General features: G+C 37.7%; 2 protein-coding genes across 4 annotated transcripts in view; one reads left to right on the forward strand and one right to left on the reverse strand.

The window, feature by feature from the left end:
- Nucleotides 1-57: 57 nt before the first annotated feature.
- On the reverse strand, nucleotides 58-2026 carry LOC137294475 (beta-1,3-galactosyltransferase 5-like). The gene is made up of 2 exons (XM_067825499.1): nucleotides 1992-2026; nucleotides 58-1729 (listed from the first exon to the last, which is right to left on the reverse strand). The coding sequence occupies exons 1-2, from the start codon at nucleotides 2008-2010 to the stop codon at nucleotides 471-473; spliced, it is 1278 nt and encodes a 425-aa protein (XP_067681600.1). The 5' UTR covers nucleotides 2011-2026; the 3' UTR covers nucleotides 58-470.
- Nucleotides 2027-3543: 1517 nt separating this feature from the next.
- Nucleotides 3544-14950, forward strand: part of LOC137294908 (serine/threonine-protein kinase Nek9-like) — a 30387-nt gene continuing 18980 nt past the window's right edge. For 2 of the 3 annotated variants that reach the window (XM_067826080.1, XM_067826081.1), the window contains exons 1-10: nucleotides 5209-5310; nucleotides 6069-6121; nucleotides 7283-7353; nucleotides 8205-8310; nucleotides 8804-8853; nucleotides 10177-10258; nucleotides 10443-10547; nucleotides 11523-11584; nucleotides 12046-12151; nucleotides 13706-13780. In XM_067826080.1, the coding sequence (XP_067682181.1) occupies nucleotides 5295-5310; nucleotides 6069-6121; nucleotides 7283-7353; nucleotides 8205-8310; nucleotides 8804-8853; nucleotides 10177-10258; nucleotides 10443-10547; nucleotides 11523-11584; nucleotides 12046-12151; nucleotides 13706-13780 (726 nt within the window). In that variant the 5' untranslated portion in view covers nucleotides 5209-5294. Of the gene's footprint in view, nucleotides 3667-5132; nucleotides 5311-6068; nucleotides 6122-7282; nucleotides 7354-8204; nucleotides 8311-8803; nucleotides 8854-10176; nucleotides 10259-10442; nucleotides 10548-11522; nucleotides 11585-12045; nucleotides 12152-13705; nucleotides 13781-14950 lie in introns of those variants that run through there. The other variant, XM_067826078.1, reaches the window with a different exon arrangement.

Consider the following 14950-nt stretch of genomic DNA (forward strand, 5'->3'; position numbering starts at 1 on the left):
CTGCAGGCCCAGTTTGTTAAAGTCAACAAATAAAAACAAAGTACACTACCCAAAACACGGTTTTACATTGTTTAATTCTGTCATTATATGGAACGACATCAAATTTATGTTTAAGAAATAAATTGCCAGATAATTTACTGAAGGCCACAAAGGCCTGATTACACGAGGCCATTTAGAAAGTGGTCAAATGCAACATATGTCATATTTGGGATTTCACTTTCTTAGTAAAGTACAAATTCTAGTACTTTTTCGGTTGAGTCCCATCCGGTTGGTTGAGTCACAAAGGCCTGCCAATTGCCGGTCCGATACAAGAACAAGCGGCGACGGGCCTCCGGGCTGGTGGTTATTTCGAACGCTGTTCTTTTCTATAATCTTGTTTAGAACACTTATAAACACTTAGTTTGTTAAAACAACTTTGCCCCTATATCTTATCTATCGAGGATGTGATTGGCAAAGTGCAAGTCTTCTGTTTAAGCCCATACTCTACGTCGCCTTTTGCCCATGAACGCATTGTGCATTTTCCCGCCACACTTGTATTCCCAAGTCAGGCGCATGTCTTTCGGGGACACCTCGTGAATCAGGATTATGGAATAGTGTCGCATGCGACATAAATCACCGGACGGCTTAAAAGACAAAAAGCCGTGAATCGTTTTTAATCGTTGTCCTAGTTTCTGAATACACATTCCCACGTAGACATCCTCAAGGTGAAAATAGGGAACATTCCTAGAAACTTCTAAAATTTTTGCTGCGGTCTTTGGCGATATCACATAACCCGGCCCTGCACAAAATGGCGGAAAGTGAGCTTCCGGGTAACTCTGGAAGGATGCATACCATTTCGAATCCGGGTTCCTTATAGGTAGAGCGTTGTACGAACATTTGCCACCAATAGAAAATGAATGCAGATTGTAGTTAAGTAGTTTCAGTAATGTTGGTATGTTTAACCAAATATCGTCATCTACTTTGATAATTAATTTCGCCTCTTTACAATGATTCACTGCCCATGTTAATCCCATCAGGGTTTTGTATGTAAGGTTGTGGTAATCGTCCAGAAAGTCACCTTGGAGAATATCCCCATAGACAGTGTTTTCTTGTTGAATAAGAGCATCAGAAGCTGTGTATTCACTCAACCCTAACAAAAATAAATATCGTACTTTGCTGGTGTTGTTTTTATAAGGAGAGAGCCAAGTCTCGCGCAAAGCGTTTCTTCTGTCGATGTTCTCTGGGGCTGAGGTTATCAATATTAAAAGATCTATGTGTTTGCTTGCCCAAGACTGTAAACATGAACTGGCCTTTATAATTGTCTTCACGTTGTATTTAAAACAGTTATCACACGATTTGTGTCTGGGATCATTTCCTAAATATGATTCAACTGGCAACAGGTCTTTCTCATCCTCCGAGAGTTCTTTAATATGTTTATTGGCGTTTAGAATTCCGAGCCTTTGTTGATTTGGGTCTAAATGCTCAGCGTGTCCCCATTGACTGTCAAACTGTCCTTCGAAAACATTTCGGTAGTTTTTTTGAGAGATTGCATTTGACCTGAGGTGTTGAGTAGCGGAAGTGATGAAGTAGACATAAAATGTAACACCCAATACAACGATTATCACGTAGGCAAAAAGTAAATCCGTCAGAGACGCTCTCTTCCTTCTTGGTGGACGGGATTTGCCGGGAATCTTAAGCTTCACTATTCCTTGTAATGTCCTGCCAACAACGCTTCCAACTGTGTAGATTGCTGTAAAAATGCAAAGGATGCATATCTGCAATATGTTTACTTCAGGAAACCTAATCTAGAAGATACGATTTTATGAGCATGCGAAAAGTTCATCCAGACGCAGTTCTTGAGGCCAATGAGGCCATGGACATTACATACATGAATGCACGATGCCATTTACATCTTGAAACTTGGATTGTGAAAAATAGATATCGGGATGTGACGCTGACTATGCAATAAATAAACATTTATACTATCTAAAACAATATGATCAAATGTTTACCTTTCGCAACAAGTCCCATGCCTAGTACCTGTGGTCGTCATCATTCATCTTTAGATAGGTACAATATGGCCGTCAGGCTCAAAGTCAGCGGTGAACTGTTACGAAGTTTATGTTCATACCTCATGTTATCTGATAGGACCCTAATGATATGCGAATGTCATCTAGGCGGGTCACAGGGAGGTCGTGAATATCAGTGAGTGTACATGGTTTTATGACGTTTGGGCACAAATTTAGTTACATTTTTGTGTGTTATCTTAATGTCTTTGGGGTGTGGTATGGGTGTTGACTTTTTCCTACATGTGAAATCCACAAAGAAATAAACTTTGTTGACACACTTTGGGTGATTATGCGGTCGACAACCGCTGACCGATCACTGGTCATATTGAGTCTGGACCAGACAAGCGAGTGATCAACCCCATGCGCATCAATATAAACAGTCGAGATACGATGACACATATCAACCAAGTCAGTGAGTCTGACCACCTGACCCCGTTAGCCGCCTATTTCGACAGGCATGGGTTGCTGAAGATAGTTCTCACCTGCATCTTCACAAAACTGTCAAACACTGCATCGTTTCAGATCACCAGGGAGCAGATACACATATCTCCGATGTTGAGGTTAACAGTGGTAACTTAACACCATGTTGATAAGTATATTCTACGAAAGGTTTGCGAAAGATCAGTATCACACTATGATAACCTACATATCACTTCCACAATGAACGGACATGGATGTATTTTACAGAATCGATAGCCCTACACGGCGAGGATTGCAACAGTTTGTTAACGTACGCCTCATTGGCGTCAATGACATCGTTTAGAATTTAGGCAGACACGCATGATTGAAATTGGGTCAGCCATGAGTACCACTGCTGTGGTCTTTGATGTCGTTGATGCCCAGAATTAAGAGCAGGGAACCACTCCTCGCACGGAGTGGCCAGCCTGGTCAACAATATATTGTTATAGAATCTATGTGGATCGAGATTCCGGATGCCCGAACGCGACATCCCGTCCTTCAGTCAGCTCAAGTGGTGGTCCGATTAACTGAAATGATCGAAGATTGGTCGCAGTGTCCAAACAATCGATCACATTTTCTCATAATCGAACACAAGCAATTCGGGAACTAGCGGTTTAATAAATTATTGAGTTCTTTGACGTGTTTTCAATAACTAAAACAAATTCAAGAATCCTAGTGCTCATACACACCTGTTTTATTTTTCACGTTTCCAGCGTCCTGAGAGACCATCACAGTTAACAGCCAAAGACAAGCTCCCATTCTCTTCCCACAGAGGTTACGTAGGAAGATATGACAGGAGTAACCTCTGTGGGAAGAGAATGACAAGCTCCCTGAAAACGCTCAAGGCTTATTTGCTAGTAAAACAACCATAATTGTTGTGTTATAAAACAAGTCTTTCACGTGTGAGCAACCCATCCTCAAACTGACTTGTAGTTTCTAAATGAGTACCAATATGATCCCAGAAATGTCATCGCTGAGCGTCAAAAGTGTGGGAGTAACGGGTTATCTCCCCTGTTGCGAGCAAGTTGTTTACAAGATGGCGACCTCGTTGACCATGGCCAGCGAGAATGTTGATGGTCTGCAAGAAACATCATATGTGTTAGTGCGCGTATTGGGTAGAGGTGCTTTTGGCGAAGCAGTTCTATACAGAAAGACGGAGGTAACATTGTCACGAACCATTTCAAAGTATATTTTGAAAGAAATGTATTTTCTGTTTGACGTACAGTACCTCCGTTTTCGCGCACGAAAACACCTAACACCTCCCGAATATAATCATAATTCATATTTAAAAACAAAAGCAAACGCTTGATATTAATGCAAATTCGAAATCAACTGTACAGTTACCCTAATGTGAAATTTCTGTAAGTTGGGTAATTTATCCCATTACCCCACATTTGCAAAACAGAAAATGTATTTTTATTTTTACATTAAAATATTTTAACATTTACACTGAATTACACTGAGGATGTAAATTATGGCATAGCATTTCGTGTGCAGCAGATGCTCTGAAAGGTAAAAGAGATATATGATATTGGCCTGACAAATTAAAGCACCTTAATGACACATAAGTATCCTCCAGTCTTACGTTTCCACTCATCATATGTTTTTATCAGCCATTATGTTTCCTGTTTTATCCCGAAAGTCCATGAGAAGCAACCCACATGCCAACAAGGTGATCTCCGCAATCGGTGTGACAGCAACATACTATTAATCAAAGTGTTGTACATCAGCAACAGTAGAAAAACAACAAAGGATAGATTTTAACAGAGATCATTAATGCAATATCCATCAAATAAACAAATGGCAAAATGTATTTGCCGTGACGTTTAGATTATTTTGTTTATAGAAGAAAGGCCAGATACCATTAATCGTGAAGCTCTTGATAATGCTCATAAGACTGTAGTTGGACGGGGAAAGCTAGGACTTTCCATGTCATATGCTGCTCTATATGATAAATAAAATAGGAAATCTGCTTCCTCTGGTGTTTAGTTCCCAGCTACTTTTGGGAGCAAATTAGAAAGGGAAGTTGTTAATCATATCTGCAGTTTGAAATGTTTGACTGTGTAGTGTGAATGTTTTGATACAACAGGCCTACTCTACTCTTACAACATCACTAAAAATATACAGCCAGTGGAAGGATTGAAAACATATGATATCATGTCTGGCAAGACTTTCAGACTGCTTTGACTGCAATTGTGGGTTAATGATAGAGAACACATGACATGCATGGGAATGTAACAGTTTTATGAAATAAATAATCTTGTCTAAAGGTAGGCTCAACTGTGTTACATGATTTTATTTAGTTTTCTTTCATGAAATATTTTACTGTTATCCAATCAAAAAGCCCAATGCTCTAGGATATTTTTGCATAAACATTTCAGGTGAGCTACTGAACTTCACTTCCTTATCCTTAACATCGTTGTTGGTACTATCATTTACTCTGTGCATTCTGAATGATTTCATATGGCTAAACCCCTAAAACTCCCAGTACAGATTAATGTTACATATTATCAAAGTATGCATAGTGACTACTTAAAAATATGTCTCAGCACAGTGTATTCTTGAAATAGTCACCATGCATAAAATTCATGATTTCAAAATAAGTGGAATGTTTTGTTGTTTCAGGATAACAGTCTCGTAGTTTGGAAGGAAATCAACTTGGCAAAGCTGAATGAACGGGAGAAGAAAGATTCATACACAGAAATTGAGATATTGTCACTTCTCAATCATTCAAACATTGTATCTTACTACAATCATTTTGTGGATGAAGATACACTCTTCATTGAGATGGAATATGCCAATGGTAACTACACAAAAACCGAATTTGATATGCCAGTGTTTATTTGTTGCCCATTGTTGGTCACGGATCCATTATTAAACTGCAAAACTCATCGTCTTATATATTGGTTTCTGGACCAGTTGTTAAACAGAAACTCAGTGATTAGGTTTCGAGATTGTTCAAGGTTTTGAAAAGTTACAGAATGAGTTTTAAATTATTCAACTGCTGATTGAATTTTTGTTCAGTTGGTGTTTGTGAATTAATGAGTTTTCCATTATACTGTTTTGTACAAAGTCATGGAAGTAGGGATATCATTATTGATCTTACATCACGCTTCCTGATTGGCTGAGGGCTCTTCCTGTATTTTCAGTGCACCTCGCTTATAAGCGAGTAACGTTTTCTGTTCCCTGCTGGGAATACCAATCTTATTTGGTACTTTGTGTTTGTAACTCTTTACCTCAAATAACATTAAATCACGTGTGATGTACAGAATTACCAATGTTTCACGAATGCAAATCGATGGAAGGGAGATAACTCAAAATTTGTATTTCTTGTCGTCTGTAAAATCTAGCAAAATCTCCAAAGAATATTGTACCAGTGCTTCAAACAGTTCAAAATTAACATTGAGGTGTTTGGAAAGATAAATACGTTGTTCAGTGATCCCTTGCCAAAGGGCAAGGGGAACATAAATTTTATGTAGATGACTCTGTAGATTATAGGTATAGATGTAAGTAAGAATGTAGGTACGCACAGTGTCTTATCTCCAGACCTTCATGTTGCAGGTGGGAGTCTATTTGACAAAATATCACATCAAACACATCTCTTTCCTGAGGAGGTAAGTTGTCTCATTCACAAAGGCTTAGGAGTGGCATGTTTCAATTCAATTCAGTTGAAAAACCAAGCAGAAGTGTTTGTTTTGACCCCAAAAAATGAACAACATCAAATCTAATATGCGGCAATCCTTTGAAAATGAAGAGCATCACCATGTTGAAATGGTGTTGATAGTTTGTGTTCCCACCGGAATTCTTCCTGGCATCAAGGTATAGAGTTGATTGGCTTGTCTGGATCCGAAGAAACAACTTATACATAGTGATGCCAAACTCTTGATTTTTTTATACCCCCAGCATGTAATGCAGTGGACACAGTCAACACTAATCTGTCTGTATGTCCATCCATCCGTCATCATATCATTTCTGGAGCTTCTGGATCATAACTTTAAAAAAGTTCAAGATTTTAAAAAAAATTGGTATAGATATCATACAGAGCTTTGAGTGGTGCCTTTTGCTATTTGCAGATCTTTCGCATTTTCACTTTCCTAGGTTTCCATGGAAACAATTTGGACTTCTGAAAAGGGAAGGGCGACTTTGTTTCTGGAGCACAACTTTAGAACCTTTCTTTATCTTTCAACAAAACGTAGCAGATATATGAAGCAGATCCCAAAGTAGTGCCTTTAGCTATTTGGAGATTTTGGCTTTTATATTTGTCTTGATTTCCATAGAACTGATTTGGACTTAGTTATAAAAATTTAAGTTTGACTTCAAGTTCAAAACTTCAGGCAGTTTATTCTTTCAAATTTGTTTGGCTGGGGGATTTGTCATTCCCTGAGGACTTTTGCCTTTTATAGAATAAAGAATGTATGAGATCATGACATTTTGAGCAAATAGATTAAGCAGATTCCATACCTGATTTAAAAACTTTTAAGATGAATTGACTTTTTGAGATATAATGTGTTTTTATATAAATATGATCCAAGTTTGGAAAAATTCATACAGTATTAATAGTAATAATATTGATGTAAACCGAAGCATCTCTCATCTTAATGATTTAACATGTTAGAAAAATCATTTATGTTTAACTGATGAGGAGAGAGAGAGCTGTATATTAATGAACTTGTATATTATCACTCTGTCATACTGTACAAAGTGATTTAATAGTCTAAGACTTCACATGGTTTACTCTTCTCTTAGGGATGAAGTATTTGCTGTGTTTGTTTCAGGTAGTCCGATGGTATCTCTTCCAGCTGACCTCAGCTTTAGCCTATGTTCATGAGTTTGGAATCATCCACAGGTATGCAGAAACAAACATATCCTGTTTCCCTAACCACACATCAGAGTTGGCAAAGCTGAATGAACGGGAGAAGAAAGATGCATACACAGAAATTGAGATACTGTCACTTCTCAATCATTCAAACATTGTATCTTACTACAATCATTTTGTGGATGAAGATACACTCTTCATTGAGATGGAATATGCCAATGGTAACTACACAAAAACCGAATTTGATATGCCAGTGTTTATTTGTTGCCCATTGTTGGTCACGGATCCATTATTAAACTGCAAAACTCATCGTCTTATATATTGGTTTCTGGACCAGTTGTTAAACAGAAACTCAGTGATTAGGTTTCGAGATTGTTCAAGGTTTTGAAAAGTTACAGAATGAGTTTTAAATTATTCAACTGCTGATTGAAATTTTTGTTCAGTTGGTGTTTGTGAATTAATGAGTTTTCCATTATACTGTTTTGTACAAAGTCATGGAAGTAGGGATATCATTATTGATCTTACATCATGCTTCCTGATTGGCTGAGACGGTCATATGACCACAGACGGTCTCTGAAAATACAAAAGTTAGGAATTGAGTGAAAGTAGATTTTTGTTGAATTGCGAATGAAGCAGAAACAGATTGTTGATTATAAAAATGATACTACAACAAGTAGTATTCTCTGTGCCTTGTAAAATATTAAGCACTAACCAACCCAAAAAAATTACAGCAGAATTGCATATTAATGTTACAGTTTTTTCTAACTCCCCAAGGTGATTTTTTAGGGTATTTTTTTTTTTATATATTCATTGTGTTGCCGTATCATCCAGAGAGACTGTCAGCTGTCACTTTTATGATGATGTATGCTTTCTTTCTGCAGAGATATAAAGGCTATGAATATCTTTCTGACAAGGATGGATCTAGTGAAACTTGGAGACTTTGGAATATCTAAAGCTTTGGAGTCCAAGGGTGGAATGGCTGAGACTGTGAGTGTATTTGTATCAGATCTAATTACACGAATAAAGTGTATACCTGATTCAAATGCTTCTTGTTGAGGAACATGGATGCGTGATCGGCAAATTGGACTCCTGAGACAAATCTTGAGTTTTGATCTCCTGATCCAACATGGACGGGGAAGAGGCATGACTGTGCTAGAAATCAGTCTCGGTTCACCTAGCAGGGAGTGGTGTACCAGAAGAAGTAGACAAAGTTGTGAATTGTCAAGCAAGCTCTCTTGGTTGTATATTTCCCAAGGAGCTGAGAATGCAATTTGAGCATCAGCATTATTTTTGCCGTACAGCGATGAGAATGTAATTCGAATACCCAGTGATCAGTTTATCAGTGTAATATGGTCATATGTTGATAATCGGTTGTAGTGTGTCTTTGCTCTGAGGTGGTGATCTAGTGTCGTGATAATTCAGGTTGTTGCCTTGGCGGACCAGATCTTATCCAGTGTATTTATGTCTCTTTTTTTTTCAGCTTGTTGGAACACCGTACTACATGTCTCCTGAACTCATGAAGGGGGAAAAGTAAGATATTTATCAATTACCATTAATTTTGTTTATTTGCATCAGCCCATGTTACATAGATCATGTGTCCACAGAGTTTCAGTATTTAGTCATACATAATATAGTCAGTATTTCATAATTTTAACATTAGTGAGCATATGTCATTGGTCCATAGAGTTTCGACAATTGCTCCACTTAATATGGCCTATGCAACATGTTTTCAAATTTTGATATTTATAAGCATACATCATTGTCCATAACGTTAAATATTTCCTCGCACATAGTAATGTCAGTGCAACATGTTTCATAATTTTAGCATTAGTAATGCATACATCACAATAACTGATCACACATCCTTCCACACAGGACAAACTTTGCAGCAAGTTTCATAATTTTGACATTAGTATTGGCCATGACATTAGTGTTGGCCATACATCATAGACCATGAAGTTTCAATATTTGCTCGCACATAGAACAAACACTGCATCACGATATTTACAAAACACAGTGAATTTCTACATAGTGAGTGAGTGAGTGAGTTTAGTTTTATGCCGTACTTAGCAATATTCCAGCTATATGGCGGTATTTCTACATAGAAACAGTATTACAGGAAGTAATAATTGCATATTAAAACTTAAATGGTAACTGTTTTTCAGAGAAGTTTGAGGAGATATGAAACAGTGCAACCAGGGAATTTGAGATTATTTGGGATTATTTATTTTAATTCAAATTTAAGCTCACCTGACTTAAAATGTGTGTACATCCTTTATCAGGTTTTTGTGGATATATGTCACTATCAAATTTGTGGGAGGCATTAACAATAAATGGTGTAAAAAAAATGTGTTTCTTCAGCAACTGACATCCTGTTGTCAAGAGGGGGCTTAAGGTTAGCCTAGTGACTAAAGTGTTCGCTTGTCACACCGCCAACCCGACTTCATTTCCCCCATGGGTACAATGAGTGATTTGCATTTACGGTTTCTAAAAGTGGCATATAACTATACTCACTCACTGTTATCAAGAATAAAAGTCACATGATGGCATGGAAGAGAGATTCTTCCCTTCAGTTGCTTCTGGGCATTTAAGTGGTTTTTTTCTAACTTGCAGTTTGAGATTTGGATTAATTACATCAAACCCCATTTTTATATATAGGTAGAATAATATATATGTATGTATATAGGGTGACAAGTTTTTTCCTTTTGAATGTGTATCATAAACAATTATTTATGGTCAGTATTCATGTGCTAGCTAAAGCTAAGCAGAGTTGTATCCCTTATCTATCGAAGGATCTGCTTGAATCCTAGAAGAACCCTGTCTGTGAACCTTGTTTTTTCACTCTGTTTCCAGGTACAACACCATGACAGACATCTGGGCCCTGGGCTGTGTCCTGTATGAACTGCTGACCCTCACCAAGACATTCCAGGCCACTGTAAGTAGCCCACAGTCTGTTGGCCATTTTATGTAAGCCACTGATAGTATTTCAAAGTCACCTCCCACAGTCTGTAGGACACTGCCATTTGGATTCATACGATGACCAAACAAGAATAGTATTGCACAATGTTGAGTGATGCAATGATGAGGTAACCATAGTAACAGTCCTGCCTTGTCTCCAGAACCCCCTGAAATTGGCGTATGATATAGTCCTGAACGAACATGGTGGAATCGACTCAATGTACTCGAAGGACATGGATGACCTTGTCAACAGAATGCTGCAGAAGGTACAGTCTTCATCGTCATGACAATATGACATCACAATACTTTTTATTATATAATATCTATTATAACTCAACAGATATAATGTCTATAACAGATACTATATCTGTTTAGATAAATACTTTGGATCAACTTGCTGCCATAGCTTTGTTCCAGAAGTGATGTCACACCTTCATCTCTCACATCACCGCACTAGGACTGAAATACAAGTGGCTTTTCAATTACATAATCAAACAAAATTACTTCAATGTTTCATAAAAAGTATACTTAAGAGGCAACTAATGGGATCTGGTGGTCAGACTCACTGACTTAGCTGGCACATGTCATCGATTCCCAGTTGTGCAGATCGATGCTCATGCTGTTGATCAGTGGATTGTCTGGGCCAGACATGTTTACATACAGACCACCACCATATAGCTGGAATATTACTGAGTGTGACGTAAAACAACTCACTCACTCATAAAACGTATAAAGACATTGATTTACCTGAAATGGCATACACAGTAGTAAGAGGAGTTATGATCTGGTGAATGATATCTAAAAGACCAGGGCCCTTATTCTCCAAACGTTCGTAGCCCTAAGAATTGGTAACTTTCATCGTAGCCAATGTCTTAATAAAGGGCTTACGAAGTTCATAAGGTTACGAACGTTTAGAGAATAGCCTGGCAGGGGTGATCATGTAGATAATGACTAACAACATCTACTCGTCATGCTGAAGACACCGGTTCCATTTCCCATGTGAGCACAATGTGAGGAGCCCATTCCTGGTGTCCCTAATTGGGATATTGATTGAATATTGCTAAGAGCAGAGTGAGAGTATACTCACTCACTCTACTGACATCAGTGAAATAACAACCACTAATTTTGCAAGTGCTTTTAAAAGATGTGCTTGTTTGTTAAAGAAATTTAACCAGTTTGATATGATTTTTTTCAAAGCTAGTGTTCATTCATTGGGGATGTGAACTATGTCCTGATTTCAGAATCCTTCCAAGAGACCAACAGCGGAAGAGATCCTTACAAACAAGTTGTTTTCCAATGCAAAGTGAGTTCATTTCTGTTTCAGAGCAAAAGGTTCAAGATTGTGAAGAAATAAGTTATTACATAATGATATGAAATCTATGTGATAGATGCATTTAAAGGATGTAGATGTATGGTTTTACGGCATGATACTAATTTGCTAATACGGTTCTGGTAATGTTTAGGAACTATTTTGTACTGTGATACATGTTGCATCACATCTATGTTGCATCACATCTATGTTGTTCACATCTATGTTGCATCACATCTATGTTGTTCACATCTATGTTGTTCACATCTATGTTGCATCACATCTATGTTGCATCACATCTATGTTGTTCACATCTATGTTGCATCACATCTGTGTTGTTCACATCTATGTTGCATCACATCTATGTTGTTCACATCTATGTTGTTCACATCTATGTTGTGCCAGTTTACCATCATCTGTCACATATCATATAACCATGTTTGCACTTATTCCAGAGATCTTGAGCAGAAAGTTTGGGAGTTGAACTCATCATCTAGAAGGGCTCGGTCCATGGCATCCACCTCCACAGCAGTGCCGGTCATCAAGGCCAAGATGTGTGAGGTCAGACCTTCTATAGCAACATCAGCTTAGTGTGGTTAGGGTGGATCTTGTGCTCACAGGCACTAAGTACAATTGTATGGAGATGTCTTATATTGATTATTATTGACAATCATGAATGTTGTTTATGATATGTAAAATGACAAGTTTTTATGTTGAACAACAAGAAGAGTTATAAGGATGTACACTTTTGTTAATGTGATGTGAGCAATGTTTCAGAGTCACTGTCAGTAGCTACAGTGAAACTAAAATAATATTGTATTAAAGAAGTTGTATATCCATAGAACTCTCCATGTGACCTGTGAAGGTCCCAGGCTAGATAGGCCTTCATCAACCCATGCCATAGAAGACGACTAAGCTTGTCGTAAGAGGCGACTTACCGGATCGGGTGGTCAGACTTGCTGACTTGGTTGACACATGTCATTGGTTCCCAGTTGCGCAGATGGATACTCATGTTGTTGATCACTGGATTGTCTGGTCCAGATTCAATTATTTACATACAGCCACCACATACCTGTAATATTGCTGAGTGTGGCGTAAGACTAAACTCACTCACTCACTCTCCATGTTGTTCATCACACCAACTTCTTAATGCCAATCAAAGAGGTTTTTGTGGCAATTCCACACAAATTGAACATTTCTAAATTTTTCATCTAGTGAACAGAGTTCAAAGGTTATATAATTTTATTGAAATGTATGTTCAGGAAATATACAAATCTAATTCCAATTTGTTACTGATGCTAAATAGTATTTGACATTTACTACTCGAAAGAAGTACCACCCAGTACTTATATGTTACCATCAGATGTACCATGTTATATTTTGTACACTTTCTCACTAAAGTACAGATTGTAGTGCTTTGGGTAATTACCTTTCACCAGGAATTTGAACCCACAATCTCTGAGTGTGACTCCCCAATCTCCAATCACACAAAGTTAGTGATCTAACCCACTCAGCCACAGTGCCTTCTATGAAATGGGACCGGGAAGGTTCGGGTTAGAATACTGGCCTTCAGTAACCAATGCTTGTCGGAAGAGGTGAATGACAGAATCAGGTGAACAGGCTATGAATACACCAAGGCATTTTTGAATTTTTGAATGAATTCACAAGTGTCTTTACTGAGAAAGGGCAATCCCAAGTATGACAATATGTACATTTGATCACTTTATAAAAGCAGTTATGTTCATACTGGAAGGTGGTTCTTAACTTTTTGGAGTAATATATCAATATATTTTGATTTAGTTAAGCTTCTGATATACAGATCTGTGATCAAATATATTCAAGAAAGCCCATGCAAGACTAGAATATGTCGCAAGCCCAAGTTACCATAGATGCAGTAAACAGAGAAAGTCGATTTCATTATATTTTATGGTCATAGTTGAGGAACTTTGTTTTCTGCAAAAAATGAACATTTCAGAGACTAGATGTCAGTCAAAACTTCTGTTACATCTTGATTAGGGACACAATTGATTGTTAAAATGTTTGGCACTTAACTGAGATAATAAATTTACATTATTTTGTCGAAAATGTTTATGAAACACTCAGGTTGTTTGTCAGGTGTATCAGTGGGGAGGAGGGAAACGAACTCCACAGAAACTGGACCTGTTCACTAGAGAGAAGAGCCCAGTTCAGGTGAGTAATGTCTGATCATGTTTCACTGTAGCCTGATGATGTGCTTGTTGTTTTTGTACTCCCTCGTTTGAGAGCAGATTCACAAGTGAGAAAAGCTTCCCATGATTGGCGCTTGTTGATGACTTAATGAGCAGGGTATTCAGACATGCTTGTCTGTTGTATCGCATGTCATTGTACAATGATTATGTGTATTGCTGTACATGATGTCCATTGCTGGATTGTCTGATCCAGACATTAGTTAGACTCCCATGAAGATCCAGGTTAGAATTGGTATTTAGTAACCCATGCTTTTTGTCAAAGGCTATCAATGGGATAGGATGGTCAGACTCATTGACTTCGTTGACATATGTCATCACATCCCAGATCAATGTTTATGCAGCTCATCACTGGATTGTGTGGTCCAGACACAACTATTTACACACAGCCACCATATAACTAGAATATTGCTGAGAGCAGCTTTAAACAACCATCAATCATTTATGCTAATGATACTGATCACAGGTTGAAATGATAAATTATGTGAACCTATTTGGTCACAATCTAAAATGTTATGATGACAAAATTGCCATGTGTTGTCCATGATTTTTCTTTGAAATCATCAAGTAGCTTTCTCATTTCATAGTGTTAACTGTGAGATGAGGAGCAATAATGTGATGTGGGATATTTTTAATGTTAGGCGCTTCCCTATCAGTTTAAATGCTGACTAATGTCATTCACTGTTCCGAGAACTACAACTGTTTCAACACAAACCCTAATCTTTTTGGATTTTGAACTGATGTGTAGTTTCAGGTCATATTCAAAACTGTGTTTGCACAGTCATTGACAACATACCCTTGTCTGAGTGAGTCAGATCATATTACAGAGAAGTAAATACCACAGAGCGTTCAAGCCAAGCATTAACTTGTCATAGGAGACTTTGTACATGCTACTTCAGCGCTTGAAATTAAACACACAAGGCAAAAGGTCCATGTCAAAACCCAAATGTTTCATATTTTGAAAATATAAGATCTCAAGATATTAAAGTTACCATAATTTCTTGTGTGCAGTGAACATTTTTTGTATAAAAAAGCCAGAATGGTGTGGAGGGGGTTTGCATTGATTTTCATGCCATAATGAATATTGATGTTTTATCCCCTTGCACAGTCATGGGCATGTTACAGCGAAAATACC

This window comes from Haliotis asinina, chromosome 8, assembly GCF_037392515.1.
Source record: "Haliotis asinina isolate JCU_RB_2024 chromosome 8, JCU_Hal_asi_v2, whole genome shotgun sequence".
Lineage (NCBI taxonomy): Eukaryota > Metazoa > Mollusca > Gastropoda > Lepetellida > Haliotidae > Haliotis > Haliotis asinina.